Raw genomic sequence first — 22879 nt, forward strand, 5'->3', positions numbered from 1 at the left:
CCAGAACAGGCCTCTTGCCAGCCCCAGGGCTGGCACCCAAAAGAGGCTGGGGTTTCCCCTGGCTGCTGCAGGGGGACAGAAAAGTGCAGGAGAAGCCCTGGACTGGGCTGCTCCTGTTAGGTGCAATTTGCTCCCAACAGGAGCGCATATATAGACATGCACCCAGAGCACATTAATGAGCATAAATTTTCTGCAAAGAAAATTCAAATATATAAATTGTACATATAGATATGCCCAGAGGTAGGCAGATCTGCTGCCAGAGGAGCTTCAGCACTGATCGTGTTCTTCTACCCAACCTTTCAGTGATCTTAGGAATGCTGGGCCCAGGCCCAGGAAAACATGAAGGTAAGACTCAAGGGGCACATCCCTGCAAGACGCACATGCAGTTTGTGGTGCCTCAAAGCCATTTGATGCACTACAAACCGCATGCAGTGCCTGTGCACCCATTCGCCATGCTACTGATTAGCAGTGCAATGTTGTTGGGGGGGAGGGGTTGTTTTTGACACTAGGAAATCCTGGTGTCAAAAAACCCCACTAAAAATAATGGTGAGGTGCAGCAGCATGATGAATGAAAGGGAACCTTATTCCTGTTTTGCAGGTACAGCAATGCTAAGTGATCTGAACACCAATCTCCTGCTCTTCAGAGCCTGAGTGGTAGCTTAGGCCTTCCTCCAAACCTGTTTATTCTGAGAGAAGACTAAATGAATGGAAAAGCTACTAGTAAAAAAATCACTTCTGAATTTGAGGTTTGAGAAAGTGTCTTAAAAATTAAAAGGAGCTTTGCTATTCTTCTATAACCCAAAAATGGCTTATCTAATTTTCTTCAAATTTTTTACAAAGTGAGTCATACTTGGGCTGACACTAAACATCAGCCCAAAAGGAATTATTTTAAAAGTTATAATGGGGTTTCAAAATGAAAGCCTCCTACAACTTTAGAAAACCATGACTGATGTCTTAGTTAAAGCTAAGTGAAGTATTTCGAAAACTTCCAGAGTGTATAAATGATGAATGAAATGAAAAAAATCACAGAATACTGTACAGATAATACAGCTATAATAAAACAAAATATCTTCAGGGAATAGTATTTAAAAGCAATGCTATTTATGTTCCATCTCTCTCCTTCCCTGCATACTGTGCGAGGCAAACAATTTGAATATAAAGTCTGCAGACAAAGTTGTTCTAGTGGGAATTGATGCTGTACTGCACATGCGTGGACCTCAGGCTAAACTTTCTGGAACCCCACTATAGCCTGTGTAGACAATTTCTTTTCTGAAATGATTAGTCGTTTGGCTGTGTTGATTTGTCTTAATGTGTATTAACTAACCTGATTCTAAGTTATAATGAAGCTGCCTCAAACACTTTAGTTACTTATTAGCAATCATTCACCTTAGGCTCAACTTCTTCACCCTATTTTAGAAGAAAGACAGGGTGTTAACAGATCATGGTAGAATGCATTCAATTCTAGACAAGACATGTTTGAAAATCCTTACTAATTTCTCAAGTCTTGGGGCCAAGGAATAATGGGCACCTTGGGTTTAATTTCGCTACCTAAGATATAAAAGAGGCTCTGTTTTTACAGTTCAATTTAAAACTTCCTTTTTACTACTGTATTTGTCTGCCAAAGCTGACAAGTCTGGAAACAAGCTCAATACCAACTTCAAATACTGCAGGGCAGAGCGTGCAGGGAGTGGATCACGTGTGTCCCACTCCTGAACATTGCTCACTACCCACCCAAAACCCTATAGGAAATCTTACTGAGTTGTTGGGGGCGGGTAATGGTACTGACCCGGCCTGCAATAGGGTCATCAAAACTCCCTATGCGGCCCTTGGGCCCAAATAATTGCCTGATCTATACTGACAGTCAACGTTCCCTCTAAGCTGTGTGGAGTGTGAGGCCACACAGGTGCACCCAGCAGCACAGCATGAGCGCACCTGCGTGACCCCGCATGCCATGCAGTTTAGAGGGAATACTGCTGACAGTCACGTTCTCAAAGAGTCACAGTAATTCTAACTCACAGACAAAACCCAAGATGAAATAAGGTGCTGGACTATCACCTTGGAGACTGAGAAATGAATGTTCTCAGTCAGCAGTACTGTACTTCTAAATACCACCTATGCATGCATTCCTCTCCACTGAACAAATAAGTATTTGTGGGCAACATTAACTTGTGTTAAACATTTATTGCTAAAATACTATCAGAGCATTACTTTGGAACAGAAGGAACAAATTAATCTCAGGCAAACAAAAACCCTGTTGCAATCACTGGGGACAGATTTAGCTGTCTTTGACTAAAGCCACAATTTGTCTGGATATTCTGTTGTGCAGTATAGAAATTCTGTCTCAGGAAGTACTTCAAAACTTGGTTTCAGTGGAGAAAAAACAAAAATTTTAAAACAGGGCCTATGGGCTGAATCTGGCCTAAAGAGCCAGGTCATCTGGCCTGCAGACTTTACCTTGACCATGCATGTGATGGGGACCTTTCTGCTGTGGCAGGCAAGTGGGCAAGAGCTTCAGTGCTGGAGCCCCAGCTGCACCACAGGTACAAGTCCAGAACGACAGTCTTTTCCCACAAGAGCAACCAAAAACCCACAATACCAGGCTTCTTCCTGCAGTATTGCTGGGGCTACAGCACTGCAGCTCTTGCACTGCCAAGCACGCACATAAAAGCAGCAACACTGGAGCCTCAGCAACACTAAAGGAAGCAACCACAGTGGTATCCGGAATGCCAGGCTTCTTCCTGCTGGGTCCCTGCTGAGAACTATCAGCCACTATGTGTTTCCAGGACTTTCTAATGCAACATTCTACAACATCATTTCATTCCCTGACATTCAATGACATCTTATTTTTATTTTCCTGATATTTTGGTGGCACTTGCTCCAACAGCTGTTCATGCATTTTACATGAAAGCCACTGGACAGTCCTTGGAGTGGAATACAGGCTATCCTCTTGGCAAGTGTATGCTCTAAACACTAGGCTACAGAGCATGTCCTGTGGCCCAATGTATCTTGAATGTCATGCACAATGGAATAGTATCAAAAGGAGGGGTAGAGAGTACCCCACCTTGATTAACCTTTAAGCTGGTGGTTGGTTTGTCCACTCTGGTAGAAGATGGCAATCCCCTGCGTTTGAGGAGGGAACTGAACCCAAGCTTCCTTGTTCCTAGAAAAAATTTAAATACTGACCTATTCTTTAAAAAGAAGGCAGGTGGTTACCCCCCATCCTTTAAAAAAATGACTATGCCTGCTCTCATTTGAAGGAATGGATTACCTTACCTTCACAAGAGTGCTAAAGCTATGAGTTAAAGTGGGAGGATGTGGCTCCCTACAGTACTGAGTAAGGCACTTAAGCCCCAGAGAAATGTTTCTGTGTTCAGCTTTTTTTATATTGGCTAGTTTTGGATGGCTGCCCTCAGAAGGCTGTTTTCTTTGGATCGCATTCAAAGGTGCTTAATTCTTCCTTGTGGACTGTTAGGGAGCTTCAGTTTCCTACACAAGGAGTAGTACACTATGGGAGGGGTTTTCAACATTTTTTAAACAGGGTACCTCGTCTGGTGGGTACCCCTTCTGGATGCAGACTGGGGGAAGGGGTGCTGAGGAGGGAGTGCTGACAGACAGTCAGACACAGAGCTGGTGGCGCAGGGAGCTTGTGCGTGGCCACCACTGCCATCTATACACTCTGTGTTGCCACTGAGCACTGCTTTCCCCCACCCAAGTACCCCTGCTTCTCCTCGCCACCAGCTTTGTGTCTGGATGGCTGTCACCACCCCCACTGGCATGCGGCAGTGGTGTGGGGAGCTTGCACATGCACTCAGCGCCATCACCACGCGCCAGAGGGGGAGGCGGTGCTGACACCCAGTCACATGTGAAGCTGGCAACGCAAAGAAGCAGGGATGCTTGGGCGCAGGAAAGCGGTGCCCAGCAGTGGCATGGAGTGATGGATGAGGGCGGTGGCCCCACCCGGCGCCACTTTCCTGTGCCCAAGTATCTCCACTTCTCTGCACCTCTGGCTTCACATGCAGCCGGCCGTCAGCAATGCCCCTCTACCCCCCTGGCCGGCTGGATGCAAAGCCAGTGGCACGAAGAAGCAGGGGTACTTGGATACAGGGAAATGGCACATGGTAGCAACACGGACTGATAGATGGTGGTGGTGGCCCCGCCCCCCGCACCGCCACTTCCCAAGTACCCCTGCTTCTCCACGCTGCTGCCGCATACCCCCTAAGGCTTTCTCAAGTACCCCCAGTTGACAACCCCTGCATTACAGGGTCAGACACAACAAAATTAGATGTAGCAAAGCTAGGTCCTAAATTCAGTTGTTTTTAAGTCTAGCTCTAAAGTAGCCACTAACTATGTCTAAATTAAAATTTAGAGTTGAACTTGAGGTTGCCCTCAACCAGCCCAAGCCATTTGAGTCACCCTGCCCTGTATCACAGCTGTTCATATTAGCTGCTTATTTCTGGAACATGGTACTAGCAGATACCCCAGGATCCCTTGCAGGCTCTTAAGGATCAGTCTTGTAATTTCAGAAGAGTGGAAGTAGGGTAAAAGTAAGGAGCTGGGAAGAATGATCTTAGTGTTTGAAGACTTCTGTGCTGATGGCTGAAAACACCTGGGTAACTTTCAAACATGCTGCAGAAAAAGGAGGATTAGTATGTGGGCACAAGATTCATTGACCTCATACCCAAAAGTTTAGCAGAGTTTCCAGTCAGGCTCTGGTATTAAGCATTTAAGTTTATAGGATAGATGGTTAACAGATAACTTAGTGGCTTATGGGCAAACCTAATTATCAGTGAATGGTCCTCAATCAGCACAGTGAACACTTCTGAACTGCTAGCCAGAATAGCTTTTTGAAGCAATTACTCTTTTAAGGTAGCTGTAGGGCAGCTGAAGATAAAAACCCTCCCCCAGAATCCCCTCAAAGGCAATTTAGATTTTCCTTCTCCTTTCCCCAACATCCCAGTTCTGTCTCATTTGCTTTAAGGATCACTACACCCTACAGGTCTCCATGGCCACTTGTAAATGTGTGCACCGTTTTCTTAACCATGTTACACTGATTCGCATCACACAGTTCAAATTAAATTTCAATTCAAATTAAGGGTTAATAGATGATCAAAGGGAGTTGCCCCCTTCTTCACAGACCAGTAGCCAGCATGCTTGGGCAGGGCTGTGGGCTTAGTTAGGATAGGTGTTGTTTGCATAATTGACTTTGTGAAGGTGTTACTTTGTATCTGATAGCCTCCCTTGTATTATGAAAACCCAGTTGAGCTTCCCTTGAGGGGAACTGATGTTTGCAATGCTTATCTGAGTTCCTAAGGACTGTTTTTCCTAAAAGCAATGTTGTATATACATGTTAATCTATGCAGTTTAAATTGCCTAATTTGGACTGCCCAAATCTGCATTAACTTCAATCCTCATTCAATGAGGATTAGTTAATTCGGACTGGAGCCAATTTTAATTCGGACTGCAGACATCCACGCGTATATAGTGACGGCTGTGATCTGGCTTCAATCTAGAAAAATGTAACATCTATAAACTGAGTGTGATGCAATTAGAACAGGATCAGCAGAAGGCAATCCTTACTACCTCACACCACTAGGGGTTACACTTCCCACTGGCAAATGGCAGGTCTTCTCTTTGCCCCCACACTCTACACTGTGTGGTAGGCACTGTTTAGGAGCCTACCATCAATTACGCATGTTTGGAAGTTAGCCCCATTTCTTAGGTTGCTTTTATTCATAGGAAAAATCTGACATTTTAACTTGTCATCTCATGACACTTTAAAAAAAAAAAAAAACCAAAAAAAAAACAAAACCAAAGCTTTTGTTGTGCTAGCAATCGGTTCAGCAAAAATAAAGCTGGTACACACAGGACAATGGCATCTTGAAAGATGGCAGCATAGCTGAGAGCTGTGCATGCCAGAACAGGGTTCGTCCAATTACAGACTCCTAAACTGAAATGGAAACCAATGTACTGTAACTTTACACAAAGACAGTACGTCTTGAGAGCTAGAGGAACCATATTGTATGCAGCAGCAAAACACCTTAATTAGTTGTTAAAGGGAAGTATGCATCATGATAATACCCGCAGCTGTTTGGGTTTGCGCTTAAGTATTTCCATGTAATTTCTTGCACAGATAAACATGCCATGAGTCTGTTCATGGATCATCTACTTTCTCCACGGTAATCTACACTTCTCAAACATTTATTAAATGTTTAGTTTTACTACAAACAAACCATAAGAAAAAAAAAATTAGAAACCAACATTAAGGATAGTTTTTTTGGGAAATCTTCTCAGCATCTGTTGCTTCCAGACACGCAGAACTTAACAATAATCACACCATGTTTTCATGGTTTCCATTTTTTTTTTTTTTTATGGTGACAGTTTCTTCCAAATTTAATAATAAGTTGAAATCATGGACTTCTGTTTTCTGTGATAAATTTATTCTCAGAGTCATGGCATCAGGTAATTTATTACGTGAACTCTAGATATCATAAATGGATGTACAATGTACTTAGCTTTCAGGAGCTTTTGTAATCTATTGAAAAAAATCAAGACAATGATTTTAGATGACGAAGATTTTTTTTACGTGGTTTACTTGCATAACATGCTTTTGTAAATGGCTGTTCCTGAAGCAAATCCCATAGACATTAAAGGTCAATAAAAACTAAGTACTTTATTTCAAAGATCAGTTTCTTTTTCATTAAGAAGTGCTGAATTTGTTGGACTTGGTCTAATGGTTTTCAAGCTACCCATATGACAAAATGAGGCTATGTCTATGCAGTGCACATGACTCAAAGATGCAGCCATATTTACTCATGTTGACCTTGATGAATACTATTCAGCATGAGCATGGGTGGCTAAATTGGGTCCAAAATTTTATCTTAACTTCCCTTCATAATCTCAGCCTTTTGGCAGCACCCAAATACTCTAAAGGAAATTATGGCAAACCTTGACCATTACTGTTGTACTAAACAAAAGATTCTGCTGCGGGACTGTGCACCTAGATGACATGTACTATTAGCAAGACATTTTATTACATGACTTAAAAACCAATGTGTATTTAAAACATCATTCCTTTCAACTGTTCTTGCTCAGTCTCCTGTAATACTAAAGTACAAAGACTGTGATCTCACTCTAGTTTGTGAGACACACTTATCAAGGCTAAGAGAGGGGCAGCTAAAAAAAAAAAAGCTATGGCACCCTGATTCTGAAGTCAATTCTGTATGACAGGTGACTGGTAAGAGGGGGATGGGGGGCACATGCCCCTCCCCCAAGATTAGCCCCCAACTCAGCACCGCTCAGGATGGGGCAAATTTTTTTTGTCACATGGTCTGGTGGTGTATTGGGGGGGCAGGGGGAGGCACTAAGCCACAGCAGAGATTTATAGGAGTGGATATGGGGCTTTTGGCCTGCCCCTGGGCCCACCCACAAATTGTGCCCTCCCCAAACTTAGGAGGCACCAGTCGTCCCCATTCTGTACAATCTGCTCTGGAGTTGATCACAGGTCAGCTTCTACTTCTCTGCTCCTATACTGGCTGATGCAATGGAAGAACCTGAAATAAGAGCAGCTGAGGCCTCGCTTGGGAGTTTCTGGGCTCTGAGACCTCCCACAAACAGACTGCAAACTTCCTTCCTTTCTTTAATCTACTTTAATCTGTGCCAACCCCAGTACTTAGCTTGCTTTAACCCAGTTCTTGTAGTAAAGAAGATTCAGATTGACTGGCGCTATGAGCGTGGAAGAAATTTCAAACTACTTCATTTTTCTGGATACAGAGGGCCAGATCATGACCTGGTTTAAACAGAGGTGCCACTAAGGGGGTATTATATCCCTCCTTGCTTCAGAATCCACAGACACACTAGATTTCTTTGCTTTCCATGTAAGAAGGGTAGTATAGAAAGGTTAGGGAAAAAGTTAGGCTTTGTCTCTACCTCCCACAATGCATCCATTTGTAGAGCTACACAAGTGCACCAGGGGAAGAATGCTCTGCTGGGTTAAGGCCTAATATATAGTCTTCTCTCTCAAAGCAGCGGGAGACTGTGTGCGTCTCTCCTTGCCTCTTCTAGTGGAAGCACTGCTCCTTGTTTATGGGGCAGATTCAGGATTCAGCCTAGATTTGCATATTTTCCTTAGTGAAGTAAGTCTTTTTCCTAAGGCTTATCAATTGAGAAGTCATCTCATGTATTAATAAAATGATTTTATTAACATCAAATTGCAATAAAATGTATCTTTTCTTCTGCTTCCTAGCACCTTGACTGGAATACACAGAGAAATGTTGTGTGGTTTTATCCACTATCAGTGGTGCTCAACTTTTTTGCCCCAGGGGCTGGATAGGCAGTGCCCACTCCCTCTGTGGGCCAAATCTGGCTAGTGAGCAAGGCCAGATGTGAGGGGGTGTGGCCTGGCCCTGATCCAGCTGTGAGAAAGGGGGTGAAGGGTGTTTGGCCTGGCCCCAACCTGGAAGTGTAGGGCTTGGAAATTTGGCAGCAGGGGATAAGGGTAGCAGTATTAATTGCCACTGCTCCCCCGCCACCAAGTTTCCCACCACATGGGAAGCTCAGTGTGCTAGAAGTCTGACATTTTAACTTGTCATCTCAAGCTGGATCTGGCCCACAGGTTGAGCAGCCCTGCATAAAGTAATTTTTCTTTCCTTAAAATGTAAATGTCAGTTGTGTTCATTAGCACTGCTGCAGCTATTAGCACTTTCAGTCTTTGTTTGTGCCCTTGCCAAGGAATGTGGCTTATTGCAGAGATGTGACTCATTTTCTGGGTTGTTTATATTCTAACATTTCTAAAACTGCTGGTAATTTGCATATACCAACATACTCAACAATTTGGATGCCTTCTGTGAAATTATCTGAATGAAAAGGAAAACAAAACAAGAAAACCAAAGCCACTAGCATATTAATTCCAAGGAGAAAAAGCAAATTCTGCCCAAAATGGGTGGGTGGATGAGTGTGTGCAGCTTTTATTGAAGTCAACAGAAGTGCATGAGGGTGAAATTGTTATTGGCAAACAATTATTAATGATCTTGGAACTACCTCTATAGCTGTCCTGTTTTTCACTTTGGGTTTTACGATGGTACTAATGTTATGCACAGGCTTCTAATATTGTCAAAATTATTTTAAAATGTTAAGCAGTGTTCATTTTCTAAGCCTGAGAACAGCTTAAAAGAGAGTCAGCCTTTGAAATCTTAGGAAGCATATGGTACATGATAACATTCCTGGACTCCTATTTCACATGACTTCGTAAATATAGAGACAAACAAAACGTAGGTGTCTAATCTCTTCTGCCTATCTGTGATGGCTGAAATTGTCATCTTTCACCAATCTAGCTGTCCTTGTAGTGGAAAAATCTGATCCGTCTCCAAGTCTCAAAGGTTGAGTTAAGCCAGTATAGACCATGTTTAATTGGCACTTCTGAAGAGGTATTCTTAACAGTGCTTGAACATCAGGTCAGCAAGATCTCCCTTCCCCTCTGGCACCACTCCCCCACTCCTGCCTTCCCAGGAACACAGCTTGCACTTGTGCCAAGCTCAAATTCACTGCCAGCAGCCACCTCACCATTCCAATCTGCAACATTACTATGAAGGATTAATGGGTCACTAAGAACTTGTCTAACAAGCAGCCATTCTCTTCAATGTGACACTTCTCCCAAAAGCAGCACTGACTCTGTCCTCTGATTGACACAGATCAGAGCCTTTATATTTCCAAAACCTGGCAGCTATGATGCATTCAGGTCAGTCTCCCTTGGAACTGTGGGTTTGAATCCCACTAGTAACTACAAACTAAGACCTATAAAGGCAGTAGAAGAGTGAATAAGAACAATGGAGTGAGGAGATAAAGCTCTAATTATCTTCCTCCGAGGGGATGAGAAGTAATAGATACTGCTTATGGCCTTGACCACTGACTATAAAACCTAGGTCTCAAAGAGACACACATTACACATAAACCAGATTAAGTGATCAGAAACGTGTTTAAACCTGTAACATAACAGCTGTTCAGTGCACGTAAACCACTTAGAAAATGGCTAAAACCAGTTTGAGATAAACCTGGTTGAATGTAGTATCAGACTTAACTGATTTGGGTCAAACTATTTTATGCAATGTCTGTCCTAGACCCCTTGTGGATTTAAGTAGAACCAGACTCCCCCAGCATCCCGGCACATTCTCCAGGCTGAACGGGGCTCTCTGCTCCACTGTAGGGCTGGCCCCTCCTCTTTGCTCCCTGGCTGGAGCTCCGGTGGAGAGTACAGGCTGCTCTCCCTCCTCCCCCTCACCACTCCCTACCAAGAAGGAATTCCCCCCTGGCCTTGCTGAGTTGTCTGTATATAAGCTACCAGACCACATGCTGGCTACAGTCCACACTGTGGCAGACAAGACAAAGGCAGAATCAACAGGTAGCTGGTAATGTCACTCTGTTTTCTTAATGGGGTGATAAACACAGTTACCAATTCCCTGAAGGGCTGCTCAGGAGAGGGTGGGGAACCCCTCCCTAATCATAAAGTCCTGATGGGCCTGGCCACATCCCCCTCAGCTCAGCATTGTGGAAGGGAAGGGAGGGCTGCTCTAGAACCCCCCCCCCCCCAAGCTTCTAGCCTGAGCCACTACAGGCATGTGCCTGCATGTCTGGGAGGTCTGTACAGTTACAAACTGATTTAGCCTATCCAGGTTAGACTAAGCTGCAAAGATTGAATTAATTCAGGGTCAGGCTTTTTGAATGTCTGTCCCTAGCCAAAAGGACAAAAGGTGAGAATATAGATTGAGTGGAAGTGAACCAGTTTCTCAAAACAGAGTGCAGCCTATACTACCATGAAATTTCAGCAGTAACAAAACAGGCAAGTTCAGGAACACTTGCTCCTCCTGCTGGGCTTTCTTTGGGTTTTGGCAAGTCTTATTCCACAATCTTTACTTCCCTCTGCAAAACAGTCTAAATTGCAAACCCCCAGTGGTGCTATAGTCAGTCCAGAGCTAGATTGTAAGTCAGACAGACTTTGGCTTTTCAATTTAAGGGTAGCTTGAAGGAGCAATAAGCTTTTTACCTAACCAAGATTTTAGGATACATCAGAAATCTGATTTGCCCGGTTCAAAATCTTTGAAGTAGAAACTGAAATGTCTCTTAAAGCTTTAAAGTCACCTAGTGATCCAAGTGTTTCTAAAATGACAAATCTCTAACATTCGAAGCTCATCAGCTCCAAAACAGTTTAAGAGTAGATCACGTCTGTTAAACAGCTAAAATAGTGCTTGATTGTAAAATGCAAGATCCTCTACGTTCCATAACACCTAGCATTTTAACTAAAGGATCTCTTTGAAGGCAAGAGACACATGCTTAGTAGCAAGAATTTTCACCAAGGTTTTGAGCTGCCTGGTAACTTTCTTTCTGGGAGGTGATAATATTTTCTGTTTGCATGAAAACAAGCCTGTTTAAAACCAGCCACTTCAGAAAAATGACTGTTTTCTGCATTAACAGGAAAAGTTAGACATGGAAGTTTGCAACTGAATGAAACTGCATTTTACAAAACACTTAAAATGGCAGAGTTTAGCAATAGTTTAGAATCTGCATTTTAAACAGTTATTTCAGAATTTTAATTGCAGTGCATACTTTTCTTTGTGACAATTACCTCCTGGCAGGTTCCACTCACTCAGGCCCTATTCCAGACCTTTTAAGTTCAGGCAAAAGCGGTCACTTTTCCTTCAACTGAAGGATATCTTTCACACGTCTCTTATTCCAAATATAATGGGCCAGATTCTGACTTTGCACAGCAAGGAAAGGGAAAATGCTTCTCAGCTGTCTTTCCACGCCCTTGGGTCAGCAGCATAGAGGCTAGAAAACAGAGGGACATTACCACCTACCTATTGATTCTGCCTTTGTGCCGTCTGCCACAGCACGGACCGTAGCCAGCATGTGATCTGCTAGCTAATGCTGAGAGGTGTCTACATAAGGCAGGGGGGACAGAGAAATCCCCAATTACCAGGGAGTGGGGAGGCAAGATGGGGGGCAGGGGGAAAACCAGGCAGATGGCTGCAGTCTCTGCTGAGCTCCAGCCAGGGAGCAGAGGGGAGGGGTCAGCTCTGCTGTACAGCAGAGAGCCCAGCGCAGAGAACATGTGAGGATGCTGGAGGAGTCTGGTTTAAAATTAAGCCAGCAAGAGGTCTGAAACAGACATTGCATAAACTGGTTTGACGCAAATCAGTTAAGTCTGATACTACATTTAACCAGGTTTATCTCAAACTGGTTTCAGCCATTTTCAAACTGGTTTATGTGCACTGAACATCTGTTCTGTTACAGATTTAAACCAGTTTCTGATCACTTAAACCAGTTTATGCGTAATGTTAGTCCCCAGCCACTGACATACAGTATGTCACCAACAATGTAGTGCTGTAGGTTCTCTCCCCTACACAAACCTTAGAACAATTGCGTCACAAGTCCCTAATGGACTACAAAATGCCTCAATATTTAATTATATAATATGGATTCAGTTAGAAACTACAATGCATGAATATACAAATCAATGCAAATATACTCCATTTTCCTCTATACCCAGCATGTTAAATGCTGGTGGAGATTGGTTTCTAACTTGATGCATAGATTTGACGATAAGGCATAGCTCCAATGCATTACAACGGAGCTAGCAACCTTTTCCCACTGCAGGCTACTGCCTACAACCCAGCTCCTGCTGTGGGCTGCATCCCCACACCTCCCCAGCAATCAGCAGATGCTGTGAAGGGAATAGAGAGAAAAAGGCAGGCCCCAGAACTCCAGGGATGATGACTTTGCTGCAGCAGACAACAGGACACTGGAAAAGGCACCTCTTCTGCTATGGCTGGCGTGGGCTGTGTATTCTCCAAGCTGCTGTGGGCCAAATCCAGCCCATGGACCATAGATTGCAAACCTATATGAAGAGCCCTGCTATAAAGAAAAAGGTGACGTTCCCTCTCTGAACACCAGGCCCCTTCTGAAGTGTTAACTTACACCCCCAGAAATTGAGGCACCCCAAATCACTCATCACGTCTGAAAAATTAGGCAACAAGAGTTTCGGAACAGGCATAAGTAGATAGTTTCAGATGAAAAATAAAATAAGACCATTGCAATGAAAGGCATAAACGTAAACGTTATGTCCTAATATCAGTTAGCCACTGATGGAGAATTTGGTCCTCCTAGCAGACTCTAAGCTGCAGATTTTCTTGCATTTCCTCATTTGGAGCATTCTGTTTTTGTTCTAGGAGTAATGCACATAATGTTAACAAAATAATGTTAAGCATAAATTTCTTTCTACTGCATCCTCCAGTCTTCCTAAGGTTCCCTCTCATCAGCTTCTACTGTGCAATCATGAGATGCATGCAGGCTTACATTCTGCTCCCACCCAGGTCAATGACAAAACACTCCTGGCTTCAATAGGAGCAGGTTCTTCACCTTATTCCTAAAATGTCAATGCTGACAAAACAGTATATAAATTTCCAATTTACCGTCTTCTAGGCCCTACATCTATTCAGTCTCTGCCTTATACACATACACACACTGAAAAGGCACAGAACTCTACTTGTAATTTAAGTAGAACACATTGCACTTGAAAAAGAACAACTTGGAAGACTGAGCAAAACCAGATCCTGGCTAGCCAGAGCCATTCTCCAGCTGCTGGCCAGGTCCTGCAATGCAGCCAGGCCAGGACCCCATTCATGGCAAGTGGGGCCCAGGCCCGGCTACGTCGTGGGACAATCCCCACAGTGCAGGAGGGAGCAGGCCAGTTACAGGGATGAATGATTCACCCTTCCCCTGCCCTACTCTCTCCTGCACTGTGGGGGTCTTGATGCCCAGATCACCACTGCTGCAGCCCCAGGAGGCTCTCAGGACCCCAGGTAAGGCTTCTGGGGCCAGCCCAGGCACTGGCCCCACCCTCCCCCTACCTGACCTGGGGCAATTTGCCCCACTCCAGAGCACATGTGCAGGGGCATTCTCAGGGGACAGCTAGCAATGGCCCAAAACTGTGCCGCTGCTAGCTATCCCCAAGGAACCACATCATCTGGATATGCCCTCGAGTGCAAGGCTGTAATTCCCCATGCTGTAATTCCTCATGCTGAAGGGTCAGAAGAGAAGATTTACAGAAAAAGCATTAGCTATTTATAGTAGACTACTGTTTCTTGAAGGATAATCACGCTGCCAAGGTCTCTACAACCAGCGTTCCTCCAAAACTCTCCTGGGGGGACAGGTCCCGCACGAAAGGTTGGGTAGATAGCAGCCAAGCCCAACCCTGTCCCTATCCCCTTTGAGCAGCGCCAGGCTCAGCACTACTTGCAGGGGACAGGGATGGAAACAAGGACAGGCTTGGTGCTCAACTGGCGCAGTCCCAAACCCTGTAAGTAGTACCGGCACAGCATGTAAGTCCAGTTTGATTTTTAAGACTAAAATTGAGCTTCAAAACCCAACCTATGCACCATGAAATACAGCAACTGGAATCCTCCTGGAGCTCGATGAAGCTGAATTCCATCAGTCCCATCCTTTGTCACCTATTCTGTAGGCAAGTATCTCTGTTCTTACAGAGATATACCCATAAGATAAAGGACAGTTGCCACAGAGGTGAGACTTCTTATTTCTGTACTCCATGAAGAGGATCCATAGAGGATTAAATCTTATAAAAGTAGAAGGGATGGTGTGGCCTGAAAAAAAGCATGAAATTCCAATGTTTGATATTTGCAAAGGGATCACCTAGATTCTCCACTCAGTTCAATCCTGCATACAGTGCACTCTATTATGATGTATAGACCCAGGCCTGAAAAAGGCTAGATGCTAATCCACAGTTAATGTAGAGAATACCCAATACACACACAGCACTACAGGTGCTATGGTAATAGCAGCTCTAAAAGTAACTAGCTCCCTTCACTTCCAAGAGTTCTAATCACAGCCCTTTGAAACCCTGCTGCTGTCATTCATGTGCCATGCAACATTACATTTCCGTACCAAACAGAACCCTCGAGCTTGTCATAAAGAAATGGACAGAAGAAAAAAAAATATTCTTCCTGCTGTTTCTGCAGCTAGTCGAGCAGTGATTCTCAACTAGGATACCACAGGACCCTAGAGTGCCTTGAGGTCCTTTCAAGGGTGCCATAGGGTGCCACACAATATTAGCAGTGTTGGACTTTTATTAGCAGTGTTCCCTTTCAAGGCTACTAGGCAATTAACTAGAGTACCACAGCATTACAAAGCAGACATTAAGGATGAAAGTTGCTATGTACTTAAGCCATTTATACACGTAAATGAATATAAGAAATAAGCAAATGCTGGAACCAGCACTATATTATCTAATTCAATGAATTATGAACTTATCCAGTATGCATATAATTGAAGAACCATATAAATAAAAAGTACTGTGGCACTGCTGTAGAAATGGACAACAGATCTTAAATGAACTGCTTTCTGTATGGATGTTGAATGCTAGAGACAAACATTACTCACAAACTGGTTTATGTGTACAGAAAGAAACTGGTTTAAACCTGTAACAGAACAGACATTCAGTGCACATAAACCAGCTTCAAAATGGCTAAAACCAGTTTGAGATAAACCTGGTTGAACGTAGTATATCAGACTTAACTGATTTGGCTCAAACCGGTTTATGCAATGTCTGTCCCAGACCCCTTGCTGGTTTCACTTAAACCAGTCCCCCAGCATCCCGGCATGCTCTCTGGACTGGACACTGTACTTCAGCCCAGCAGGGCTGGCCCCCCCGCTCTGCTCCCCAGCCTGGGCAGGAACAGGCAAGGGTGGGGGTCTGGCCAGAGAGGGGTTTAATTCCCCCTTCCCTGTCCCATCGGCGGGGACCCGAGCCCAGTCTGCCAGGCGCTCCCCCCTCACTGCAGCAGCAGTGAGCCAGGGTGGCCCCTGAGGCAGCAGGGCAAGGAGGGGGGTTATTCTCCCCTCTGCCCCCGGGGGTCTGCCCACCCTGATTGCCGCCACCACTGAGCAACAGAATAAGCCCCCTCCTGTCCCCTCAGTGTGTGTGCAGACAAGGGGTGGGGAGCCTGACACCTCCAACAGAGGTACAGTGCCGGGTTTTGAAGCATGGAGACATGCAGCAGAGGCTGAGCCCAGGTCGCAGCTGTGGCCCACCCTCGCCTGTGCAAAGATCAGGTGGCCACATGCCCTCTCGCCCCCACACGTTGGCTGCCTAGCACTGCACCTCTGGTGGAGGCATCAGGCTCCGATTGTCCCACAACCCAGCTAGGCCAGAACCCCACTCACGGCAAATGGGGCCCTGGCCCAGCCAAGTCACGGGATAATCCCCAACGTGCAGGAGGGAGCAGGCCAGTCACAGGGGTGAATGATTCACCCTTCCCCTACCCCACTCTCTCCTCCACTGTGGGGGTCTATCTGCCCTCCCCACAAGCCCATGGAAATAAAAAAAAAAACAAAACAAAACAAATTAAAAGAAACTTACCTGCCTGCGAATATGCAGGGTAGCTCAGTGTGCCTGACCCTTCCCCCCTGCTGCAGGACCCTGCAGCTGGGCTGCCTAAGGCAATGCCTCCTACTGCCCTGTGTTGGGGAGGGGAGGGCTCAGCCCCATTAGCTTCCCCTTCCACTGCCTATGCTGCCACCCCTCCAAGGGGCCCTGCTGGCTAGCATCTGGCCCCACCAGGTGAAGGCTGGCTGGGGAGCAGGCTTCCCCAGCTAGCTTGGAGGTGCTAGTGGGCCCCAAGTCTGGCAGCAGCCACTGCTGTGCCCCCTGCCCTGTGCAGCACCCAGGGCTGCAGCTGCACAAGCAGCTGTGGGCTGGCTGAGGCAGGGGGCTGTTCTGTCCCAGCTGCTGCTACCATGGTCATGTCACACGGTGCTGCTCTGGGTGGGGGGGACAAGAAGCTTATACCCTGCACATGGAGCTCCAGCCCCAGGATTCCTTGGAAGTAGAGTGGCCATCATAGAGGACAGTCTGTTTGTCCTCTATTGATAAGAAACTGGGCACCTTTATGACAAAGGCATCGGGTTTCGTATCAATAGAGGACAGAGTAGCAGAAAACCAGAATGTCCTCTGTGATGGCCACCCTACTTGGAGGGTGGAAGGTGCCTGGGTGGAAGGGTTCTGTCTGGGGGCTGCAGCTGGACTCCATGCATGGGGCACAAGCCGCTGAGCAGAAGCTTCCCTACCTACCACCCTCTCCTGGAGCAGCTCAGAAGCAGCAGGAACAGGAAGGGGAACAACTGCTGCAGGCAAGGGGAAAGTGGCTTGGCCCAGCATAGCTGTTTCTCCCCTCACCTCCAGCAGCTCCTGCCACTCTGCAGAGAGCTGCTCAGGGCTGGGGGAGCTTCCTTCAGCCCAGCAGCTTCAACCTGAGCTGGGCTGAAGCTGCCCTGCTGAAGGAAGCTCCCCCAGCCCCAAGCAGCACTGTGCATTGTGGCAGGGGGGTGCGCCAGGCAGACCGGGCTCAGGTCCCTGCTGATAGGACAGGGAGGGCAGAATTAAACCCCTCTCTGACCAGTTCAGCCCAGACTGGCCATGCTCCCTCAGCACAGCTTCGCTGCAGCAGAGGGTGTGCTCTAGCACTCCCTGACCCTGGCCTGAGCAACTGCAGCCTGTGCTGTTACAAACTGGCTTGACCTAGGCAGGTTAGACTTACCTGCAAAGGCTGAATCAATTCAGGCTACAACTTTTTGAAATGTCTGTCCCTAGCCCTAAAGTGTTGGTGATCGCTGTACTGCCATTTTACCATCCTGTGCAGTCTAAACATGACATTCATTACTACTATTTGGAGCACTGATATGGATTACCTTTTTTGTTCAAGAACTTTAAACAACTTTAGATGTTCAGTTACTCCCAAGAGGTGCAGTTCTCACATCCTGTATGTGAATTCTGAAGTCAGTATTTAGGCACAAATACCCATTTCACATGCTCAAGAGCCTCAGCCTACCCCACATCACCAGGGTAACCTGCCATGCACAAGGTGTGTTGCTGCTTCTTGTCCCCAGGGAAACAAACATCCATGCTCACATGGACATGGCCACCTTGGAGCATGCATCTTAAAGAGCAAATGAGAGAGTGCTTATCAGTTGAGTTAGTTTAACATACCTGAAAATCCCTGCTACATTACATTACAGGTAATCAGGTTTCCAGACATGGGAGCTGGCTATGCAGCAAGTTCCCACTAGCCTGCATATCAGACATTTTCAGTCATATTATATGAACTCAGCTGAGCGGACACAGTTGCAAGCATACTCTTCTTGAGCATCACAACAGAGGGTGAAATTTCCCCGTGCACACGGAGCCAACCCAAGGTCTGAGAATCTTCTAACTTTCAGTGGGATTTAAGTCATGCAAGCGTCTTCTACTGATTGGCTGATGCAGGGAAGTAATCTCACATCAGAACCCCTCTCCCTGCCTTCTAAAATTAACTCAGAAATCTTCCTAATTTTTTTTTTTTAAAGCATAAAAAAAACAAACAAACAAAAAACAAAAAACTATTGTACATTAAATGCTGAAGTTTTCAAATATTTCCCTTGGACCGTCTCTTTCCATCTCTGTTCCAAAAAAAGTTAAGAGTTCTCCAAATGAAAAAAAACAAAAAAAGGATCCTCACGTGACTTAGCCCGCCCCCTCCCTTGCTGAGCAGGGAGACAAACTGGATAACAACACAGGCTCTGTGCACTGTTCCACAGTGCCAAGCTTCAGTTTATACTGCAGCTATTCCTGGAGAGGGTAAAATTCACTCACTCCTCTCACCCCAGGGCCAGAAAGGCCACAGAAAGCTTGAGGTGCTATTTAGGTGTTGTTGGTACTCTTAAACATGGTGTACAGGACCTTGTCAGACTTGCACTAGTATCTTTACTTGATCCTCTGGCATCTCTGGGTCTTTTGCTTTATCTCCCATCTAATCAGTTTCACCCACTTGCTGCCTTAGTGTATAATTTCTTGATATAATGGAAGTTCTGTATTCCAGCAACATTTCTTCCTTAAGCAAGATTAAAAAAAAAAAAAAAAAAGATGTGGACATTTCCATCAAATCCATAGCTCTTTAAGGCATTTTGAATCCCATGTAAGGGTCCTTCACAGCATTGATGAAGCAAGGTGTTGTTTACAAAAGCATATGCATCTCTGATTTAGTTAACCTGCAAGGTGTAAATCTACCCTGCCTTCATTCTTAAAGGGTCACATTGTTTCTTAGATACACAGGCATAATACCCATTTTCAGGTGTTAAAACATAATACCTCAGGATGGGAGAGCATCATTGTGGACAGCTCAATGAAGACCTCTGTTCAATGTACCAAAAACAGCAAATAAAATGATAGGCTATAAGAAACAGTGTGAAAAATACCATATTACTGTCATCAGTAGCACATCCTTACCTGGACAGTTCTGTTTGGATTATTTTCTCTTCAAAAAGAGAGCAGAAATAATGGAAAAGGGGTTCAGAGATGGGAAGCCAGGAATGGTTAGAAATGCGGAAAGCTTCCATATGAAGAAACTGAAAAAAAATGGGACTGTTCACCTTGGAGACAAGTACAGAACAATGAACAGTAGAGAGAGGGGAGATCAGGCAGTTGCTCTTTACAAGGATTTAAATTTAAAGACAGAAAATTTAAAACTGATGAAAAAAATACTTTACGGCTCAGGCAAAGCTAGCTTACAGAACTTACCACCAGGTTCCTACCAGGATCCAAATAAGCACTGGCAATCTATAGGGTTAATAAAAGTATGCAGCACTGGGACAGCAAATTCTGATAAAGAAGTGTTTTGGAAGGGATATAAAACCCAATATTTTGGGGCATATGAAAACCCCCGATTATTGCAGGAAACTCTTCTGGAGGGTACCTTAACCATAAATGTATACTGCAAGATTTTTGCACCTTCTGTCTGAAATTGGCCTGTTTCAGTTTCTTGAAAAGGATGCGAGACTAAATGAACCATTTCTCTGCTCCAGTAAGGTAATTCCCCATGTCCCTACCAATGCCAGCAGCTGCGAAAGGGACCGATGAAAGGGACACATGTTTCATAAAATCAACTTGCAGTTCTGATATGATTATCTAAGGGTTTCAGAGGCATACAGAAAACACATAGCAATTTCTCTGCAATAGAAAATTCAGAAACACCCAAAATATTCTAAAAACGTGATATGGCCAAGGGTTTTTTTTTTTGACAGAAGCAGCAAAAAAAAAAAAAAAAAAAAAAAAATCTCACTAGCTTCAACAAGAACCAGATTATTTCCTTTGCTCCAACTCCATTATACTACCTGGACACACAAGCCTTTAACGGCCTTTTGGTGAAACCATTTTGGACATAGGAAATCCCTGGTGATGCAAGACTTATGGAGCCAGCACTGTGCCACCCAGCACAGTGGATATCCCAACGGAAAGAGGGAGGTTGGTTGTGAAGCAGCACGCCACTTCACTCCACTGGCCCTGCTATTTTGATACCCTGAGGCGTGAAGTAGTTTACGGACTAACTTGTGTAAAAACTAAACAAGCAAAGAAGCAAGCCTCCCCTCCCTACTGCTGTGGAGAACTAAGGTACTGGCAGAATAGGTAGTTTGGCTCTTAAAACATTAGAAATGAATTACTGCTAAGTCCTTCAGCAGTCAGTTCCCTGACTGGCATCACTCTAGCATCCAAAGTTTTAACGAATTATTTCTTCAGAAGAGGAGCAGCTTGGCTCTTTGACAGAGCAGAAAGCACTAGTAAAGCATAAAGGGACCAAAATCTGTTCAGTCACAGATGCATTAATCCACATTGCATGTGGCAATCCTAGAGCTGCACCAACATAACCAAAAGCTAACTAAGCCTAGACACCTCATTCTTTGCTCATTTACACTTGAATGAATCAAGAGTGAACCCATTGAGTTCAGCTGAGTTACACTGATGTAAACGTGAGGAGAATCAGGCCCAAAGTGGTCCATGTTCATAACTGCATTCAGTAAAGAGGCTATGGTACAGCTGTAAAGTTGTTATTGATAAAAACCTGCTTAATCTGTCACGCAAACTGAGACGAGCAAAATTTGCGTAAACCTTGTCCTTTTTGTTAGTCTCGATGATTTTTTTCCTTTACAAAAGATAGAGTTTAACAGCAAAGTTTCCCAACGGGACAATAGTGTCATTGCTGAATGGTATCCCAGAAGGACCAGGCTTTACTTGAAATAACTTGCTTTGGTTGGAGTTTGGGGTTTTTTTTAAGTTACCCTCGGCTTTTCTATGCAGACTGTCTTCATGGCTTCCCAAAGCAAAAATAAGCAAGCACCAGAGACCTCTACTGGAAGTGCCCTCTACTGCGCTACTCAGCCCAAACCGGCAACCCAGACCCCAGCGTGCAAACTTCCCAAGCGACCCAGTGCGAGGCAAGGATTTCTTAGGGTGACATCTTCGTATTCACCCAACTCCATGACTGGGGTAAAGTCAAGCTTTCCAGCACAAGACGTTCTTCCTCAGGTCTCCACATGCAGGAAGCCAGGCCCAGTGAGTTAGCCCGGCACAGAGGAGGAGCGGAAAGAAATTCTCAGGTGTAGCGGCCACTGTTAGCCAAAGAGAAGCCGAGTGCTGGGAGATTGAGGCCTATAAAAGGTGGGGGTTTGGTCTCCCCTCCCTGGTGTGGTGTGTGGAAAGTATACAGGAGTTGGATAAGGGGGGGGCCTCCCCCCCAGCAGTGTTGGGGCAACAGAAGTGACGACCTGGAGAAGTGGTGGCCCCCGCGCTGCACAAGGGCCCCAGGCTGCACTCACCTGTCAATGCTGATGACACACAGGGTCATGATGGAGGCTGTGCAGCACATGACATCCATGGCAATGAAGACGTTGCAGAAGAGGCGCCCGAAGATCCACTCGCCCCCGATGAGGTCCGTGACGCTGACGAAGGGCATCACGGCCACGGCCACCGACAGGTCGGCCAGCGCCAGCGACACGATCAGGTAGTTGGACGGCTGCCGCAGCTTCTTGACGAAGCAGACGGAGATCACCACCAGGCAGTTGCCCGCGATGGTCAGCAGCGTGAGCAGCGACAGCACGGCCCCGATGACCACCTTCTCGGCCTGGCCGTAGCTCAGGATCTGCTCCCCGCAGCCCGTGTCGTTGCCGCCCGCCCAGCCGGCGGGGCCCGCGGGGCTGGCGCCCACCTCCTGGGCCAGCTTCACCAGGCGGGGGGGCAGCGAGCCCGCGATCATCCTCCCGCCGCTCAGCGCCCGCAGCTGCCCGCACACGGGGCTGCTGTTGCCGGCGAGGACCATGGCGGGGCGCGCCGCCCATGGGGCCCGGCCCGCTGCCCCCCGCCGCGGCAGAGGCTCCCGGGCGCCGCTACCCGCCCCGCGCCGGCCCCCGCCGCCGCGCGCCCCCTGCCATGGGCCGGCGGGACGCAGCCGCGCCCCTGCCCTGCGCCCGCCCGGACGCGCCGGCTCCCGCCCACCTGCTGCAGGAGCCGCCGCCCCGCTCCGCCCCTTCCCTTCCCTTCCCTGAGCTGCCCGGCCCGGCCCGGCCCCGGGCTCCGCGCGCGCTCCCCGGGAGGCAGCGGGGAGGGAGCCGTCGGGGTGGCGCGGGCTGAGCCGGTCCCTCCCGGCGAGCACTCGGGAGAGCCCGCGGGGCTTTCCTCCAGCCCGGCCCGGGGGAGGCTGCGGCCGGTTCCCAGTGCCCGCTCCTGGTTCCCGGCGTCAGGCGGGGCAGCCTCCCTACCCCGCGCGGCTGAGGCGCTGCCGGCCGCCGGCTTCCCCGGGCCGAGCCGGGGTGACCTGGAAACAGGGGCCGGGCCGGGCCGGGCCGGGGGTAAGGGAAGGACCCGGCTTCCCGCTCCTCCAAGCAGGCGGGTTGTCCCACCCCGTGCACTGCCGCGGGCTGCTCTTTCACACGGTGGCATGGGCAGGAGGATGCTTTTAAGTCCTCGGTGGAGGAAGGATGAATTAAGAGCTTTGTCACACAGTCATTGGGG

The 22879-nt window shown here is 46.6% G+C and overlaps 1 protein-coding gene across 2 annotated transcripts in view; it reads right to left on the reverse strand.

The window, feature by feature from the left end:
• Window positions 1–22282, reverse strand: part of HTR7 (5-hydroxytryptamine receptor 7) — a 56843-nt gene extending 34561 nt beyond the window's left edge. For both annotated transcript variants that reach the window (XM_019484263.2, XM_006268666.4), the window contains exon 1: window positions 21688–22282. In XM_019484263.2, the coding sequence (XP_019339808.1) occupies window positions 21688–22187 (500 nt within the window). In that variant the 5' untranslated portion in view covers window positions 22188–22282. The remainder of the gene's footprint in view (window positions 1–21687) is intronic.
• Window positions 22283–22879: the final 597 nt, after the last annotated feature.

Source organism: Alligator mississippiensis, chromosome 6 (assembly GCF_030867095.1).
Source record: "Alligator mississippiensis isolate rAllMis1 chromosome 6, rAllMis1, whole genome shotgun sequence".
NCBI lineage: Eukaryota > Metazoa > Chordata > Crocodylia > Alligatoridae > Alligator > Alligator mississippiensis.